Source organism: Onychostoma macrolepis, chromosome 02, assembly GCF_012432095.1.
Source record: "Onychostoma macrolepis isolate SWU-2019 chromosome 02, ASM1243209v1, whole genome shotgun sequence".
NCBI classification, from domain to species: domain Eukaryota; kingdom Metazoa; phylum Chordata; class Actinopteri; order Cypriniformes; family Cyprinidae; genus Onychostoma; species Onychostoma macrolepis.
The window spans coordinates 10807543-10825042 of record NC_081156.1 but is presented as its reverse complement, the minus strand read 5'-3'; the positions used below and the strand labels follow the sequence as shown (position 1 = coordinate 10825042).

The 17500-nt window shown below is 41.5% G+C and overlaps 1 protein-coding gene across 5 annotated transcripts in view; it reads right to left on the bottom strand.

Annotated features, from left to right (window-relative positions):
* Positions 1 to 1987: 1987 nt before the first annotated feature.
* LOC131552000 (dynamin-3-like) overlaps positions 1988 to 17500 on the bottom strand; it is a 39397-nt gene continuing 23884 nt past the window's right edge. For 2 of the 5 annotated variants that reach the window (XM_058795317.1, XM_058795326.1), the window contains exons 15-21: positions 12996 to 13109; positions 10821 to 10930; positions 10476 to 10587; positions 9515 to 9679; positions 8272 to 8510; positions 5975 to 6148; positions 1988 to 2411 (exon numbers count right to left, since the gene is read on the bottom strand). In XM_058795317.1, the coding sequence (XP_058651300.1) occupies positions 2360 to 2411; positions 5975 to 6148; positions 8272 to 8510; positions 9515 to 9679; positions 10476 to 10587; positions 10821 to 10930; positions 12996 to 13109 (966 nt within the window). In that variant the 3' untranslated portion in view covers positions 1988 to 2359. Of the gene's footprint in view, positions 3544 to 5974; positions 6149 to 8271; positions 8511 to 9514; positions 9810 to 10475; positions 10588 to 10820; positions 10931 to 12995; positions 13110 to 17500 lie in introns of those variants that run through there. The other 3 variants (XM_058795335.1, XR_009273872.1, XR_009273873.1) reach the window with 3 other exon arrangements.

Here is a 17500-nt window from a genome sequence, read left to right as displayed (position 1 = left end):
TTAACTTAATGTGTCCAAAGATCTGGAAAATGGCATAGCTGCTCCCTCACCCTGGGCGTGCAAATCAGTTATTGGCAATTTCTGCCCATACAGTGGGTACGGAAAGTATTCAGACCCCCTTAAATTTTTCACTCTTTGTTATATTGCAGCCATTTGCTAAAAACATTTAAGATCATTTTTTTTCCTCAATGTACACGCAGCACCCCGTATTGACAGAAAAACACAGAATTGTTGACATTTTTGCAGATTTATTAAAAAAGAAAAACTGAAATATCACATGGTCCTAAGTATTCAGACCCTTTGCTCAGTATTTAGTAGAAGCACCCTTTTGCCTGGTTTTCTCCACACATACCGCTTAGAGTTAAGGCCAAAAAGTTCTATCTTGGTCTCATCAGACCAGAGAATCTTATTTCTCACCATCTTGGAGTCCTCCATGCGGGCTTTCATGTGTCTTGCACTGAGGAGAGGCTTCCGTCGGGCCACTCTGCCATAAATCCCCGACTGGTGGAGGGCTGCAGTGATGGTTGACTTTCTACAACTTTCTCCCATCTCCCGACTGCATCTCTGGAGCTCAGCCACAGTGATCTTTGGGTTGTTCTTTACCTCTCTCACCAAGGCTCTGACATGCACTGTGAGCTGTAAGGTCTTATATAGACAGGTGTGTGGCTTTCCTAATCAAGTCCAATCAGTATAATCAAACACAGCTGGACTCAAATGAAGGTGTAGAACCATCTCAAGGATGATCAGAAGAAATGGACAGCACCTGAGTTAAATATATGAGTGTCACAGCAAAGGGTCTGAATACTTACGACCATGTGATATTTCAGTTTTTCTTTTTTAATAAATCTGCAAAAATGTCAACAATTCTGTGTTTTTCTGTCAATATGGGGTTCTGTGTGTACATTAATGAGGAAAAAAAATTAACAAATGATTTTAGCAAATGGCTGCAATATAACAAAGAGTGAAAAATGTAAGGGGGTCTGAATACTTTCCGTACCCACTGTATGTCTTTATTTAGTATTTAAATGTGCACTATGCAAGTTTTTTATAGACATAATAAAAGACAGAGCTCTTGATTCAAGGAATAGCAGTTTGCAAGAATGTTAGATTTACTTTGTAGCCATATGTTTACATTAGTATTCATAAACATTAGAGCAAAACATTAATTTTGAGTAGTGGTGCTTTTTTCCTTTTGTGTCGTCTGTCTGGCTTCGTTACAGGGTCGGCATGTCGCTGTGCCCTCTGTTGCCCTCGCCTTTCTGCTGCGGAGAGGTTCATTTACCTGTAATTCAATTTCTTTAGCCTGTAATGATGTAAAACAAATGTATAATTTACAGTAAAATGACCCAGGATCCAAAATAAACATAATAATAATGCAAAATACTTAAATGTGATTGGGAACATTTGACTCTGTTACTCATTGTCAACTCTGTTATCATTAAACTTTTTAAAAAACTAACAGAGTTGACATTTTCCACCATTTTGTGCTTTAGCTCAAGATGCTAACCTCAAACCAGACACCACATAGCATGTCTGAAACAGAATTTTATGGATTTTCATCATATTATTGTTTTTAAAAGTGAATGAGAGATTCACTGCAAAATCACAATAACAGATTTGACAAATAATTAATCTACTATTGGTGTATCCTAAACATTTTGTACAAATTAATGGGAATAAAGAATAAAGACATACATCAATGCCTTCCAAAGATTCCTAGCAGAGGAAGTGACATCACTTGGTGCAAGTCACATGTTTTTTCTATGCATGCTTTAAAGATTGTTATGCCTTTTTATAACTGAGGTAACAGAGTTGAGCAGAACGTAGGGACAGACACAAAATCTATCAGTCTGTTCTCAAATCAAAACGTTACGAGGGACTGAAATGAGCAGAACAGCTTGAAAAAAACCTGAAACAGATGAGAGAAACTTTACATCACCATCCACACGAAACAAACAGGAATTAGACGCTGCAGATTCTCATTTGATTTGATTTTCCATGATAGATTTTATTTAATACATATAGAGGTACAGTACATCAAGCCATAATGAAACACAGAAAGAAAATCTGGTGTTGTCTCCACGATCAAAACTGTGCAGCTGTCTGCCGGAGGAGAGTTTCTGAGAACAGCAAACACATTTTCCAGCATTCATTTTCAATAACGTCATATGAATGTATTATAATGTGAGCCTCAGATCTGCTCGTCTCATCAAGTCTCTAAAATCCTTCACGTGTGCATAGCTATAGTCTGAGCGACTAACATGAAGAAGAGCAGCTCCGTCTGAGCGGCTGATGTCTCTGAAGGTCAGGTGTAGATCTCAGCATCATGATGCTCTCGTGGCTGGTTTCTGAGCTGTGTTTAGCATGTAGCTCTCAGTAACTCAAGCTCAGCCTTCCTCCAGACTCTCTCTCTGCTCTCCAGCGTATGTGCGTTTATGGGAGCAAACAGCAGGCAGTTTTAACCAGTTTCAGTGTCATCAGACTAGTAAATGAAATACAGCAGGACACATTTGAACAAGCACAACGTCTCTGATTCACAAACCTGCAGATAATATATCCATATATTCATGTTTTAATAATGAACGTGAAAATAACACATCAGCGTTTCCCCAAGAATCCCTGCATACTAGTCTTAAACTCCTTATTTAGTCCTTTTGAAGAATGCTATAATGTGTCTTGGAGTTACTTAACATGAGTACGGTAGCAAATGAACATCATCAATACTTAAATATCACTAATGCAATGAACAGAGCGATAGACACGACACTAAACTACTGCTAGATTTATTGCAAAGTAATGTATGATGTCTCGTGTCGAGTTCATCTGAAACATGTACAGTACATAGAGTTGAGTTTCTACACAGCAGAACAGGTGTATACTGCACTTCCAGAGACTTTGGTTGAACATTTTGGATTAACGGTCATCAGCTAGTATGGCAAGCAGGTGGCGCTATTCAAGAAGATGAATATATTTCATATTTTGGTGCACATATAAGTGTTTGCAGACAATGACATCTAAAGATGCCTGCGAGTAACAACAAAACCAGTGTTCACAACTAAGAAATAAACGTCTGCTCTGAGCCTTTTCAATGACAAACAACATTACGAAATAAAAACAATAATTTAAACATAAAGACAAATATCACATAACCTTAAAACTATTTTACACCTTTATCTTTTAATTTAGCCTCACGCACACACAAACACAAACACACACACACCCAAACACACACACACACGCACACTTCCAGACTTACACTAATATATACCGCTCACACACGATGGTAGAATATGACACAAGTATGTGAACACGCCTAAGATGAAGGAACATGCATGGCTAGGGCCGCGAGCGCTGTGCTGGCGCTTCAGGAAGAGAAGCACAGCGGCGTCACGGAGGGTTGTGTGAGGACGGTCTGAAGCACAGGCACTGACAGACAACACAAGCACTGCTATCACAGACGAGATCACTGGACATGCAGGGCTGCGGGCGGCACACACCGCTCACGGGGGAACCTGACGGGTCGGGGAGGGTGGAGGACGGCGGCTGTGTTAGAAGAAGAAGAAGAAGAGAGTGGGTCGTGGCAGCAGAAGCGTCGAGGAAGGCAGGGTAAGAGACAGAAAAGACAGAATTAGTATCTGTAAGCAGTCTAGTAGAAGACAGTCAGACAGCATTCGCATGTTAATTTATACACAGCGGTGTCCAGAATGATCAGAACACTAGTGTCTTCAGCAGCTAAAGATGGTTTTAAGTCAGTTATTTCTATCTTTTGCTGTAGTGTGTCGGGAGGAAATATCTTTCCAAACATTGATTTATCCATTAATTGTAATAATCCAGTGATATTTTAGTCTGATCTGATCGTCATCATCTGTCTGGATTTGAGCAGAGTTTCTCAGGAGCTTCGCAGGAGGTTTCTTGAAGCGTCTCGGAGACACAGTTCTTCTGGATTGAGTCTCAGTTTGTTCTGTTTCTTCATGTCACTCCAGACAGACTGATGATGATCAGATCTCAAAAATCACTGGATTATTACAATTAATGGCTAAATGAATGTTTGTAAATATAAACTGATATTTCCTCCTGACACACTCCAGCAGAAGATAGAAATAACTGACTTCAAACCAGTTTTAGCTGCTGAAGATACTAGTGTTCTGATCATTCTGACCTCCGCTGTAAATGTGGTCAGATGCATGTTGGTCTAGTACTGGAATTATACTTAGATTTAGTGCTCTCGTAAAAACTGCTAGTACTAGTGTAGTGCACGATCGTAGTGTGTAACCTTTGAAAGTATGAAAATAGGGACCAGAGACAAGTACGGAGTAAACGTCGGTACACAAGCCTGGTTTCAGGCATCGTTATGCATCTCGATCATCTACCAAATTCATCAGCTCTGGTGTACCTCAGGGTTCTGTTTTGGGCCCTCTCCTCTTCACCATTTATATGCTACCAATTGGACAAATAATTAAGCACTATGGGTTTAACTTCCACTGCTACGCAGATGACATTCAGATTTATTTTAGCACACCTTCCACTTCAGTGTTTCCTCCGCCTTCATTAACAAATTGCATCAAGGAACTCAAGCTTTGGCTAAAGGCAAATTACCTTAGATTTAACTCTGATAAAACTGAGCTAATTCTGATTGGCTCTAAAGCTGTTGTGTCAAAGCATTCTAGTCAACTGCTGGATCTGGATGGTGATCTGATTATGCCCTCCACTAAAGTTTGCAATCTTGGTGTTCTCATTGATTCTACTCTTTCATTCAACGATCATATTGGTAAAGTGGTAAAGACAGCTTTTTTCCATCTACGTAATATCTCGCTTATTCGATCCTCTCTCAGTCAGCAGGATGTTGAAACTGTTATACATGCCTTTGTTACATCCCAATTAGATTATTGTAATTCACTTCTTTGTGGCATCTCAGCTAATAATATCAAACGACTACAATATGTTCAAAACTCTGCTGCTCGCTTGATTACTCACACAAGAAAGAACGATCGCATTACCCCTATCCTTTATCATCTTCATTGGCTCCCGGTTTCCTTGCGTATTAACTTCAAGATACTAATTCTCACTTATAAAGCCCACCATAACATTGCTCCTTCTTATTTATCTGATTCACTTCTACCATATGTACCTGCCCGCTCATTAAGATCTTCTAGTGAGGGATTGTTAGATTCGTCTGGTGACTATGGGAGCTAGGGCCTTCAGTGCTGTCGAATGCTCTTCCCCAAACCATCCGTCAGGCATCCTCCCTTCTCTCCTTTAAAAATCTCTTAAAAATCCATTTTTTCCTGACCATTACTCTTCAAGTCATAGACTGTGAACTGTACCCTGTTATGGATGTTTATCTTCATTCTTTCTGTATCTCTAATCTAATCTTGGACGTGGTTTCTGTATATTACTCTTAGCTTTTGGTTTATGTTTTTTGGTATTGATGTCTATTGTCTCTGTTCCTTAAGCCTGATTTGTAAAGTGACCTTGAGTGCTAGAAAGGCGCTATATAAATAAAAATTATTATTATTATTATTATCTAAAGTTGTCAAAACAATTCATAAACCAAGTATATTATTGCTCTTTTGTTGATTTTGATTGCTTCCATTGTCCTTATTTGTAAGTGGCTCTGGATAAAAGCATCTGCTAAATGACTAACAGTAAATGTAAGTATGTACTGCGCTCTCAGCGGTGCCACAGGGCTTGCTGTAGTAGTGTGTGCTGGTGTGAAATGTCGTCTCCTCCGTCAGCTCACGACGGAGCGACAGAAGACTCTTGTTGATTGGGTTAATTGTGTATCTGCATCTACCTGAATACCTGGCTTTATGACATCTGTCATTTAACATTATGTGCTAATGTTCTGCATCCTGGCAATGCGTTGGCCAAGCATTCGAGCATGTGTCTGTGTGCTTGCGGGGAATGTTGTAATGCGATTAGAAGCACATGGTAAGTAAAGAGATCCGAGGGAGACGGGCGGGTCAGATCTCACCTGGGAATGCTGGGAGGAGCCCGGTTGGGCCGGCTGGGAACCTGTGGGCTGTCGGCGTTGTTGTTCAAGGGCCCCAGGGGTCCGGGCCGGGACGGAGGCGGAGGAGCGCCTCTTCCAGCGGGTCTCTGTCCCGCAGACATCCGGCGCGGAGCCGTGGGGCTCGGTGGAGGAGACCTGCAGACCACAGACACACTCTCACATCTGCACTCAGCCCTACAGAAGAGGAAAACCCTAACCCTAACGGCCGAGAGATCCCTCGCAGAACAGCCTGGGTCATTCACTCAGACTGCTCCAGCTAGAGCTGCACGACTAACCCTTAAACGCACATATTCGAGTCTTCAGCGACCCGGACCTACTGTATATATCCAGCACCGACGGATCTCTAACAGCTGCAATAACAAAAAAAGTCTCCTGATATTTTAAGAACAATTACAGAAGAATAAAATAAAGCATATTTCATTACCTGTTGAAACTTGGAAGGGGATAATTTGAGAAGATGATTTAACCATCGCTGTCATCGTCAGAGCGCACCTTTACATTATATTCAGCATCTGGCTCATATTCACGATCTCAACCATATTCTCAAAACTATCGTTTTCAATGACTTCAGAATCAATATTCTGATCACTGGCAGCTTATTCACATCCAGCACCAAATGACAGTGACATTTATATTTCACTGCGTACAGGACTTGCTCTGCAGTAAAGCCATTCAAGCCAGTTCAGTATTTGCTGATGATGTTCTTTTGTTTTAAGCCTGTGTTACTTATGATTGAAACATCACGTCATCATTGTGTATCAAACAGTGCCACCTCGAGGAATAAAGATGCATTGCACGTATTGAGTCATCAGATATGTAAATATAGTTGTGCAGGAAAAATATACTTACACATTTACATACATTACAAATAATTAATCAGAAAACAGGCATTCTTTTATATTTTATTGTTTTTTTCTTGTTATATTGTTTATAATGAATAGATTGAGTTGAGTTAAGAAACTTAAAAAAATTAAGGAGGGAGAGGGTGGTGAATGACGTCCCGGGACGCTAAAGACCCGAGGTATGCATTTAATGGTTCATCGAAATTAAACCGCAATTGCGATTCAGCAAATGCTGTGATTTTTCACACACAGCTTGTCAGAAACATGGTTCTATGATCAGTAGTAAACACTGCCCCATCTGAAGAGGGCGCTCTCGCGCTGAAACTGAAGGAAGGTCATGCACATCGTTCCAGGAAATCTCTATCACTGCAGCTGAATAAACAGAGGATTTAACTTCATTCAGCGCATGAATTAGCCACAGAAGCTGGCGTGGCGTTAAACACAAACAAACACTGATTCAACGTGACTTAACACATAACACAATGCTCATCGACATAGCTTTTATCACTGTGTAGAATATCATGAGATAATTGATTGCGTGCCTTATTCTGTGTAAAACCCCTCATCATCTCACGCCTGGTCTCCGCTCGTGTGCGCAAGTTTTTGAGTTACCTGAACTTGTGCGCAGCGTAGTAGATCTGGTGGAGAATTGTATAATGACAGCATTTTGTTCATTTAGATTATTTTCCTGACTGACAACCAAAGCTCATCATTCCAGGGCTTCAGCTTTATAAGCAGCAGACTGACGGCTGAAGGTCTGGAATCTATGGCAGCTTTCACTGGTCAAGACCCGCCCATGATGTCAAACAACCAATCACAGTTCGTTTCATTCAGCATCATGTTTCGGGGCGTGGAAATGTCGCATCAATAACAGACCGGTGTGTAAAACTCTCGGACGTATTTTAAAGATTCTATGCCGCGAACTTTAAACATACTTTTGAAAATCCAGCGTTTATTTGATCCTGATAAGCGTTTGTCGTCTCAGTTGTAAACGCGACGGCTCTCTTCTCTCGTGGGGGGGTTTGGCGTCACGCCATCTTTGTTTCCAGGCGGAACGTTAAAGAACGCGACACACACGTCTCCCGGAAATCCTGTATAATTCAACCAATCCGACGTCGATAAGCGTGTCGTATGCATCGGACGTTCAGCTAACGGTCCGAGAGCGTGACGTCTGAGGCTGAGACTATATAAGCACCAACAGCAGCGTAAACGAACTGCACTGACTGACCGATTCATAACCGGCCTCGACCGTTTCTATTTATTTGATTTTATTTGTCCTGTGTCCTGAGTGTGAATTGTACGTGTCACACTGCAGCGGATGAGACCTCGAGGTCGTCCACACACTGCGACTCTCGTCCTCAGAGCTAATGGAGCGACTCGCTGCGCTCTACACGGATCAGAGCTCAGTCTGGTTACCTGCGGGAGCCTCCGGCGCCGGCGCTCAGCCACGAGTTGTCCACCGGTGGAGGCAGCGGTGTGGAGATGGTGGTGGTGGAGATGTCTCCGATGATGGCCAGCGCTTCTTTCAGAGCGTGGTGTGTGCGCAGAACCTCCTCGCGCCGCTGCACCTGCTCCTGAGACTCGTCCATCAGCGCGTTCTGATCTCCAGCCGAGTACAGCTGCGCCAGCAGCTCCGCGTTAATGAAGTCCTTCACCTGAGGAGCAGCAGCATGATCGCCATTAAAAACACTCGACACTCAAAACCAGTCTTAAGGGTCCAGTTTGGAAAATTGAGATTTATACATCATCTGAGAGCTGAATAAATAAGCTTTCCACTGATGTATGGTTTGTTAGGATCGGACAGGTGAGTGTGTGGAGCATGAAGGTACTCGCTCTGGTTTACTGTACAGATGCTGCTTTATGCTACTCGAGAATGAGCTCAACACACTCTCTGCTGTCTTTGCTGTACAGATAATTAAGCCACAATTAAAGTTGTATGCATGACATAACATAACATACATAGCATTTATTTTCTAGATACAATCACGCTCTTTAAAACATTTACAAAGTGAAGTTTGTTAGATTTCATAAATATAACCCGGACACTTTCTTTTTGCCAAACTCTGGAACATGTTGGTAATTAACCGAGTGCACCTGAGGACAAACGACTTCAGACACACGAGAGCAGCTGCTTATTAATGAGTGGATCACAAAAGTCAAGCTAGTTTTGAGACGAGCTCCACTCACTCAGATTAATTATCAACTGATAACATTTGGTTTGACATCTATCTATCTATCTATGTTATATATGTGTGTGTGTGTGTGTGTGTGTGTGTGTATATAAAGGATTCTGATTAATTTTATCTCTAGTCAGATATGTGTTCTGCTACTGAATCAATATCAAAAAGGCTTTGCTCGGCAAAAATATATTTTATTTTGTGCATCTGACTCAAGTATATTATATTATAATTAATTGTAGTCTGAACAGCAAAATGTTTTGATTTTTACGTTTAACCTGACACAAACCGCATCTATATGGAGTTTGAAAAACCACTACAATGTTTGGAAATGCTTTTTAGTCAGAATCAGATTCAAAGGTTTTTTTGTCATTCACGACGTGACTCGTGTAACTTTGTACATGATGCAGTAATGTTGCCTACAGCTGTGTCTGAATCACACGAGTGTCCCTGTCTAGTGTCACATCACAGAGCATCCTCACGTTATTGATCATGAGATGCATGATGCTCTTGGGCATGAGGTCGCGGATGCACTTGTTGACGATGGCCATGTAGGAGTCCACCAGGTTACGGATGGTCTCCACCTTCCTCTCCAGCTGAGGATCCATGGAGAAGTTCTCCGACGGGCCAGAACTCTCGCTCTCCACCTGAGAGAAAGAGACCACAGCGGTCAGAGCGCTCCGTGACCTGCCTCAGAGTTCGAGGGGGTCTGGTGTACGTGATTAGGAGCGGTCGGTTGGGTTCGTCCTCCTCGGGGAGAAAACCGTCGCGTCTCGCCTAGAGTTGATGACAGAATTCATTTCTTTACGTATAAACTGATTAGGTTGTGGGTTCATTTGGAGGACACGTGTGAAGATGTCTGATTCTAGTACACTTCACCATACACTCTACAATCAAAGAATCATGATATGTAGAATTAATATGTATGAAATTAATAAAACTAAATCGAACAACAATAAAATGCTTTCTCATTAACAATTTCATTAGTCAGGGACCTACTTTCACACAAAAAAGCTAATTTCTGCTTTTGTAGGCTCACTTTGTAAATGCGATTTATAGACCAGCGCAAACTGTGCTTAATGCAAATGTAATTGGTCATATTTACAAAATCAGGCGATTATGTTCGTCCATGCAACTGTATCTATGTATAGAAACAGAAGAATGAGGTTTAGAATCAGTTTAGAGTAGCGGTCCTGTATATTTGCAAAGACTGATGATGGTACACCACCAAAAAAACTAAACAAAAACCCTCAGCTTTGGTTTTATTTCTCATCAAACAGTATATAGGTCTACAGAACAACAAATCCTACCTTGATGAATTCAATTTTTAAATACAATAAAAAATCTGAAAAAATCTATCAATGTCCCTCAACACCTCAAGAAGCAGCTTGAACCGATCGCACTGATGCGGGTGAAGACGTGAGATGGCGAGGAGTCACTGACCACGGCCTTCTCGGGATACACGCCGGCGCGCAGCAGCGACGCTCTCCAGCTGTCCACCTCCTCCAGAGTGTCACACGCCAGCTCCAAGAAACGGTTGTCCTTGAAGACGTTCCTGAGAGAAAACCAGCCGTCACTCAAACAAACCTCGTCCAGACATCATCAGACAGCAGAGCATCGTGGGATTTCTTAAAACTCCGCGAGTCATAATGAAGACTAGCCCTAACTCCTCCGACACCGCTCCTCTGTTACAGCTGTGCTCCGCACATGCAACGATTATTAAAACTCTAGCGTTATAGTTGCGTGCCGATGCTGAACACCGAAGCGAGCGAGAGATCTGTGATTTACCGTTGCTCCGTGTTGAAGATGGCAAACATGTGCTTGCTGGACATGAAGCTCTTCTCCACATCTCTGACCTTCAGATTGTCCAACGGCAGCATGTACTTCTTCTCTTTCTCCTGCGGACCCAGAAAAAGCCAAGGGTGAGCACTGAACTAGTTACACTGGTCATCACAGTCTCTTCACACACATTCTGTTCATGATTAAACGACTCCCAAAGACAGAAGAAGACAATATGAAATTACACTTTCATAAAGGAAACTAAGCCGTGCCTTTCTCTTACACACACACACAAATATCATTAGCTCTGTTTCCAGCCAAAGACTCGAATTTAAACTTGTGTGCAAAACTGGAACATCGCATAAAACATTTGCGAATAAAGCACCGTTTCCATCCAACGAGTCAACGAGAACAAAATCATCACTTCCTGATAAACTGGCACGAAATATCACTAACCTAGGAGAAGATGCTGAATATAATAATTTTCATATATGATAAATGACTAGCGTCTCAGAGCGAGCAGACGAGACACAGTAACTGCAGTCAGTGCTTCGGAGGCGGATGCTGCTGTTTGTGAGACAATTATACAGAAATACTCTGACGACTCTCAGAACGACCCAAACAACATCTCAGACGCTGTGAGCGAGACCGGGCCGCTGGTCAGTCAGGTTATCCCGTCCCAGAACACTAACTCACGTGACTTTGTGATGCGCATGGAGGAAATTATTCAGTAAATGTGTTTCCATCGTACTTTATGCACATCTTTTCTTATCGGATAAAAAGTTTATCCTACTCGAATGTGTGCATAAGTTTTATGCACAATGCATATGTTTTTTATGCACATTTTCAGAACTTATGCTCATCTTGGTGTTTCCATCCAGCGTTTTTTATGCAATATTCCAAAATGCGCATAAAAATAGGTGGATAGAAACATAGCTATTCTCATTACTCTAATCATCCTTTCTGGACACAATGACTGTATTATTAATACAATTATTATTTTACTTTTTGAAAAAACTATTTTTTAAAACAAAAATTTAAATATGAATGCATCTTTTCTTTTTTGTAATAAACGTAATTGTAATGTAATACATGTGTTCACATCACAGTAATATTTTTGCAGGGAAATGTTTCCTCGGTTTTCTCCTTCTTTTGATTTCTGGGTGTAATATGCGCCGTCGTGTTTACAGTAGATCGACCGTACGGTGCGTTTCTGTGTGAATGACCGAGAACTAAAGCGAGGGTTTCAGGAATACTCCCACAGAGGCGCGAGATCCGTCTCAACAGCGGACCTCTGGAGAACACAGAGCAGGTAAAGCATTAGTCCCTCGCTCCTTCAGCGCTTGTTCTCCTCTCGCTAGTCTTCAGGCGCCGCCAGACACGTGTTCGCACGAGCTCTGGATGCTGCAGCTTTGACTTCAGAGCTTAAGTGTCATCCAACTAATGAGGCTCATAACGCTAAAAGTCCCGAACACATCGATGGATTGCATACTGCAATGACCAAAGACTCTGAAACAGCTCCAAAATATGAACGTGTAATTTAATCAATTTAATCAATTCAGAAATGTAACAAACTTTAGTGTTTAAGACACAATAGCAAAAGCAGATATATACGTTTGCGCAGTGAGTGTAGTTTGTCAATCAAATCTAAACAAAGACAAATCTGTACATTTGAGCACCGAATCATCTGTTTTGAACCATTGAATCGGTGATTTCAGACACGCTTTCTGTCTCATTCCCGCGTCGCTCATGTTTGATATGAATCTGTGTTTGAGTGTAAAGCGCACAGGTCTGTTCTGTTTCAGTATTACAGGGCTTGTGCCGACGGCTTCTGCAGCTAATACTCTATGATAAAACAGCACACAGAGGAACAGAACAGTCTCTTCTCTCTCCAGTCATTGTCTGAGCTCCTGAAGCTTTCTGTGCAGGGAAAATAAAAATCATTCAGTGCACAATATCACATAACGTCGTCAATCCCTCTCATTCTTCATCCACAGAGTTTTCACGTCAAGTCACCTTTACTTATACAGCGCTTTTAACAATATACAGATAGTGTCAGAGCAGCTTTACAGTATCAAATAGGAAAATAGTGTGTCAATAATGCAGGAGGACAATAGTAAACACGCAATTACAGTTAAATTCAGTTCAGTTTAATTAGTATCGAAAGCCTCTTGTAATGCTCACCTCGTCATCCTTGAACCAGGACAGGCTCTCAGCGGTCAGCACGAACCAGTACTCCTTCGCTCCTCCCTTCATGATGCTGATGTTATTGATGGTCAGCCAGCCCTTACGGATCACCTGACGATGAAACCAGACGCGTCACATCACAAGCACACTTGCATCAGAAGCACAGCAGTGATCAGTGCAGGACACACGGACGGATGTGGATGGATGACGTGAGAAATCAACAGTGTGAGACAGTAGGTGCGTCCCAAATCACGTACGTATGCACTACTCTGTGATGTTTTGTAGTATGAATAGTGCGAGTATAGCGCTCACACTGAAAATACCAAAAACAAAAAGTGCACTTTAATAACCGAAGTGTGGAATGTTGGACACCAGAGATCGTACTATCGGGAGAAGAGAGGTATTACTTACTACTGGAGAAAGCGTAACGGCTAACTTACACCAATCACATTACAGCATTGACCTCATTGAATTTCAGTCAGAGTTGTGCGACTCGCAGTCGCCGTTTATGGATTCCATAGGAATGAATGAGAAGTGCTGTAAGCTGAATGAAATATCGCAAAAAGTCAGTGACTTCTCATATAAAACAGCATTTTTTTGGTGGTAAACTCTAAAAATAGTTCAATCCAAAAGTACTGCTTAGTGTAAAACATGTTGAAGATTAGCTGATAGGCTGTCAATTTATTAAATTATGAGACGTTTCCTCTAAAAAGCTGTTTACTCAGCATAATGAAGCTTTTCTTCCATTGACATCCATTAAAAAAAACAGCCTCTGGTCTCCTTTCCGTTAGCATTAGCCGTTACGCTTTTTTGGTTAAGGTGGCTTTGTTGGACACTTCATGCACTCAACTGTTGCAGCTTTAATTACGTAGTGAAGGGGGAGAGGCTATCAGACTCCGATTATTAATGACAAATAACCTTAAATAATTCATACACTACACAGTTGAGTGCATAAATACATGGTGTATAAGTGCATAGTGCGTCATTTGGGAAGCAGCTAGTGATTGAGTGCAGCTGACGTCAGATCAGTGATATTAATACAGCACTTCACACAGCTGTACACAAACACTGCACAACTAGCATCTGAATTATCACTCTTTTTTAAACCTTCATGAAACAAGTACGGCTTGATATTTGTCTGTATATTAATATATTTTACTCCCAGTCAACTGTGGCAAATAATGAAAAACCATGTTCTGAACCGCATGAGTACAGTGCACTATATAGAGTACAGGGACTGATGTGAGACACGCTTGTGGCTAGAAGGGATACAGCTAAAACCGGAAGCTAACAATAAATTACATTTTTCTACCTATTAGATTGTGTTTTATTAATGTCTACACCTACCCCTTACAATAATGCAAAAACAGTAATTATTGTTGTACAGTGTGACAAAAATTATGCTATATTGATGTGCGCATGCCCAGTAGACGAATCTGTATACCATCTAGCCTTAACCGTGAGACACTAACTGTTATATTCCCACTGAACGAATGATTTAATGACTCACACAGCCACTATCACCACCTACAGGTGTACCTGAGTAACTGCAGTCAGTGTAAAACCCCTTTACTAACACACAGTCTGTCTGAACAAACACTAACGAGTGCAGTGAACGACTCCGATCTGCTGCATCTGTTATATCAGCACTATTAGACGAGCTCAGATCCAACACCTGAACTAACAGCTGTATAATGCATAATATAAATACTAATGATAAAATGTTCATTAATGGCGCATCATGAAAACATGTTTAATAAGTGCTATAATCGAGTCCCCGGTGCATCAACCCAGGAAACGTGAATAAGAACAACCCAGTAACTTTATTGTGTAAGCCTTTCTCTGCGAAGCTTGTGAAAAAACGAGCGCGTCCGATTTTGCTTCCTCCATGACGTAGAAAGGGATCTTATAATATTACCTCCCCTTAATATGCATGATTCCACCCACAGCGCCACCATTGTGTTTTCACAGGAGACAACGGTGCAGCAGTTCTAAACCAGCTGTTTACCTTCACGGACATAACCCACTGTTTTTGTAACTCCTGTGTGTTTTTAACATAATCCTGTGTGCATTTGACAGTTTAAGTGCAATAAAACATGAAAGAGAGCTTAGTTCACAGCCCTGTTCTGGAAAAGGAGGCGTGGAGCAGTAGTCTCGTGTAGCCAGACAGACTGACGGCTGAAGGTCTGGAATCTATGGCAGCTTTCACTGGTCAAGACCCGCCCATGATGTCAAACAACCAATCACAGTTCGTTTCATTCAGCGTCATGTTTCGGGGCGTGGAAATGTCGCATCAATAACAGACCGGTGTGTAAAACTCTCGGACGTATTTTAAAGATTCTATGCCGCGAACTTTAAACATACTTTTGAAAATCCAGCGTTTATTTGATCCTGATAAGCGTTTGTCGTCACAGTTGTAAACGCGACGGCTCTCTTCTCTCGTGGGGGGGTTTGGCGTCACGGCATCTTTGTTTCCAGGCGGAACGTTAAAGAACGCGACACACACGTCTCCCGGAAATCCTGTATAATTCAACCAATCCGACGTCGACTGCGACACTCCTGAGGTGTTTCCAGATAAGCGTGTCGTATGCATCGGACGTTCAGCTAACGGTCCGAGAGCGTGACGTCTGAGGCTGAGACTAGAGAGCAGCAGCTCATTTGCATTTAAAGAGACATGCACGAAAACAGCCTGTTTCTGCTTCCACTCAAAACAGGCATTTTCAAAATGATATAATAAATGATCTGTGGGGTAGTTTGAGCTGAAACTTCACAGACACATTCTAGGGACACCTGAGACTTATATTACATCTTGAAAAAAGGGACATAATAGGTCTCCTTTAAATTAATCTAGTCCTGACAGAACATTCATAAGCAACATTAATAAGCAGCCAGGATCACAGCTGTCTGTTTTACCATTACTGAGAGTAATTTATTTATTATGTACTAATAAACATATTAATATAGTATTTATCAATACAAGGTGTAAAAAAGTCCAGTCTCCAGCATGCGTGATCATGCGTCCATCTGCTGTGAGACATTACATACAGTGCTCTGTGTTTGCCATCAAACAAGCCGTTCAGAAAGTATTCACACCCTTCATCCATCTCCACTCAGTACCACATAATGACCAAGGAGAAAACAGATCTGTGATGAATTAGCAAATCTATTAAAGAGAAAAACTGAAATATGAAATAACAACACATTTTGCTTTGTCATCATGTGGTATGGAGTCTAGAGGTGTAAAAAACGAGAGTATTATAGAGTAAGGCTGCAAGATGGCAAATGTGGAAGAGTGATAGGGTTTGAATCCTTCATTAATGCAGTGTGAGAAAGACACAGATCTGAAGAAACCGGCCTCTGGTTCATGCAGTGAACTCAACTACAACTGCTCCATCACACCAGTGCATTCATTACACACATCAGCCTGACGTCTTACAATGATGCCAGAAGCTGGAGGAGACGAGGCCTGAAGAGACACACACACACACACACACGGTTTTATGCTCAAGATCTCCTTCATTAAAGCCCAGTCTTCACTTATGGATCACTGGATCCTCCAAACGCTCCTCTCTCATCAGTGCACCGGTCACCACACTGACCCTAAACCTGTCAGACGAGCTTCTGCAGTCAATAAAACAACCTGATCCTCGAACTCCATGTCTGACAGTAAACGCTCTAATAACAAATTAAACTTGTCTGACATCCTCCTGAATGAGTCCAATAAGAGTAACAAAACTCTAAAACAAACGCTGAATAAAACTTCAAAACGTCCACTGTGCATTAATTATTCTCTGAAATGCTTTTAAATCATTAAATTATCTTTTGATCTAAAGATAATGAAGCTGCAGTACAAATGAAACCATTCTAGAGTGAATGAGTGAAAAATGGGAAAATGTCATTCTTCATTGACTGTAATGTAAGGAATAATTGACAACGAGTCATTGAATTATAGAAAAATAACACAAAACCGAGGTGTCACTGCCACACCGCAACAGGTCCACATCGGGTGTGCAGGATTTTTCAATAATTTGAAGCATTAATGTTGCCACGATGTGAAGCAGTTTGCCAGTTACACCGCAGGTTTGTATTATTTTTCAATAATTCAGCAGCCTGTTGTGAATTATTCTGCTTATACCATGATTTCCTCGCATCAAGACACTGCTCAGATGCTTCTTCCTACACTTGCTGCTGATAAAGAACTCAGCAGAAAATCCCCTCAAGACCTGGTTCAACTGGTATTGTACATCTAATGTAGGGCTGGGCGATAAAATGATAACGATAATTATTGCAATATAATTCTTCTCGATAAAACGCTATCAACTCATTTGAAGCATGCCACACGGACCATTTACACGCTCAGATCAAAGTTCAAACAGCAGCGCAGCGGTTGCGAGCTTCACTACAGCAGCGTTTTCTCTGTGATTTAAACTAGTTTAAAGCCGGATGAGACCGCGCTTACAAACAGGAGAAATCTGCGCAACGACACAATCTACAAATCACCA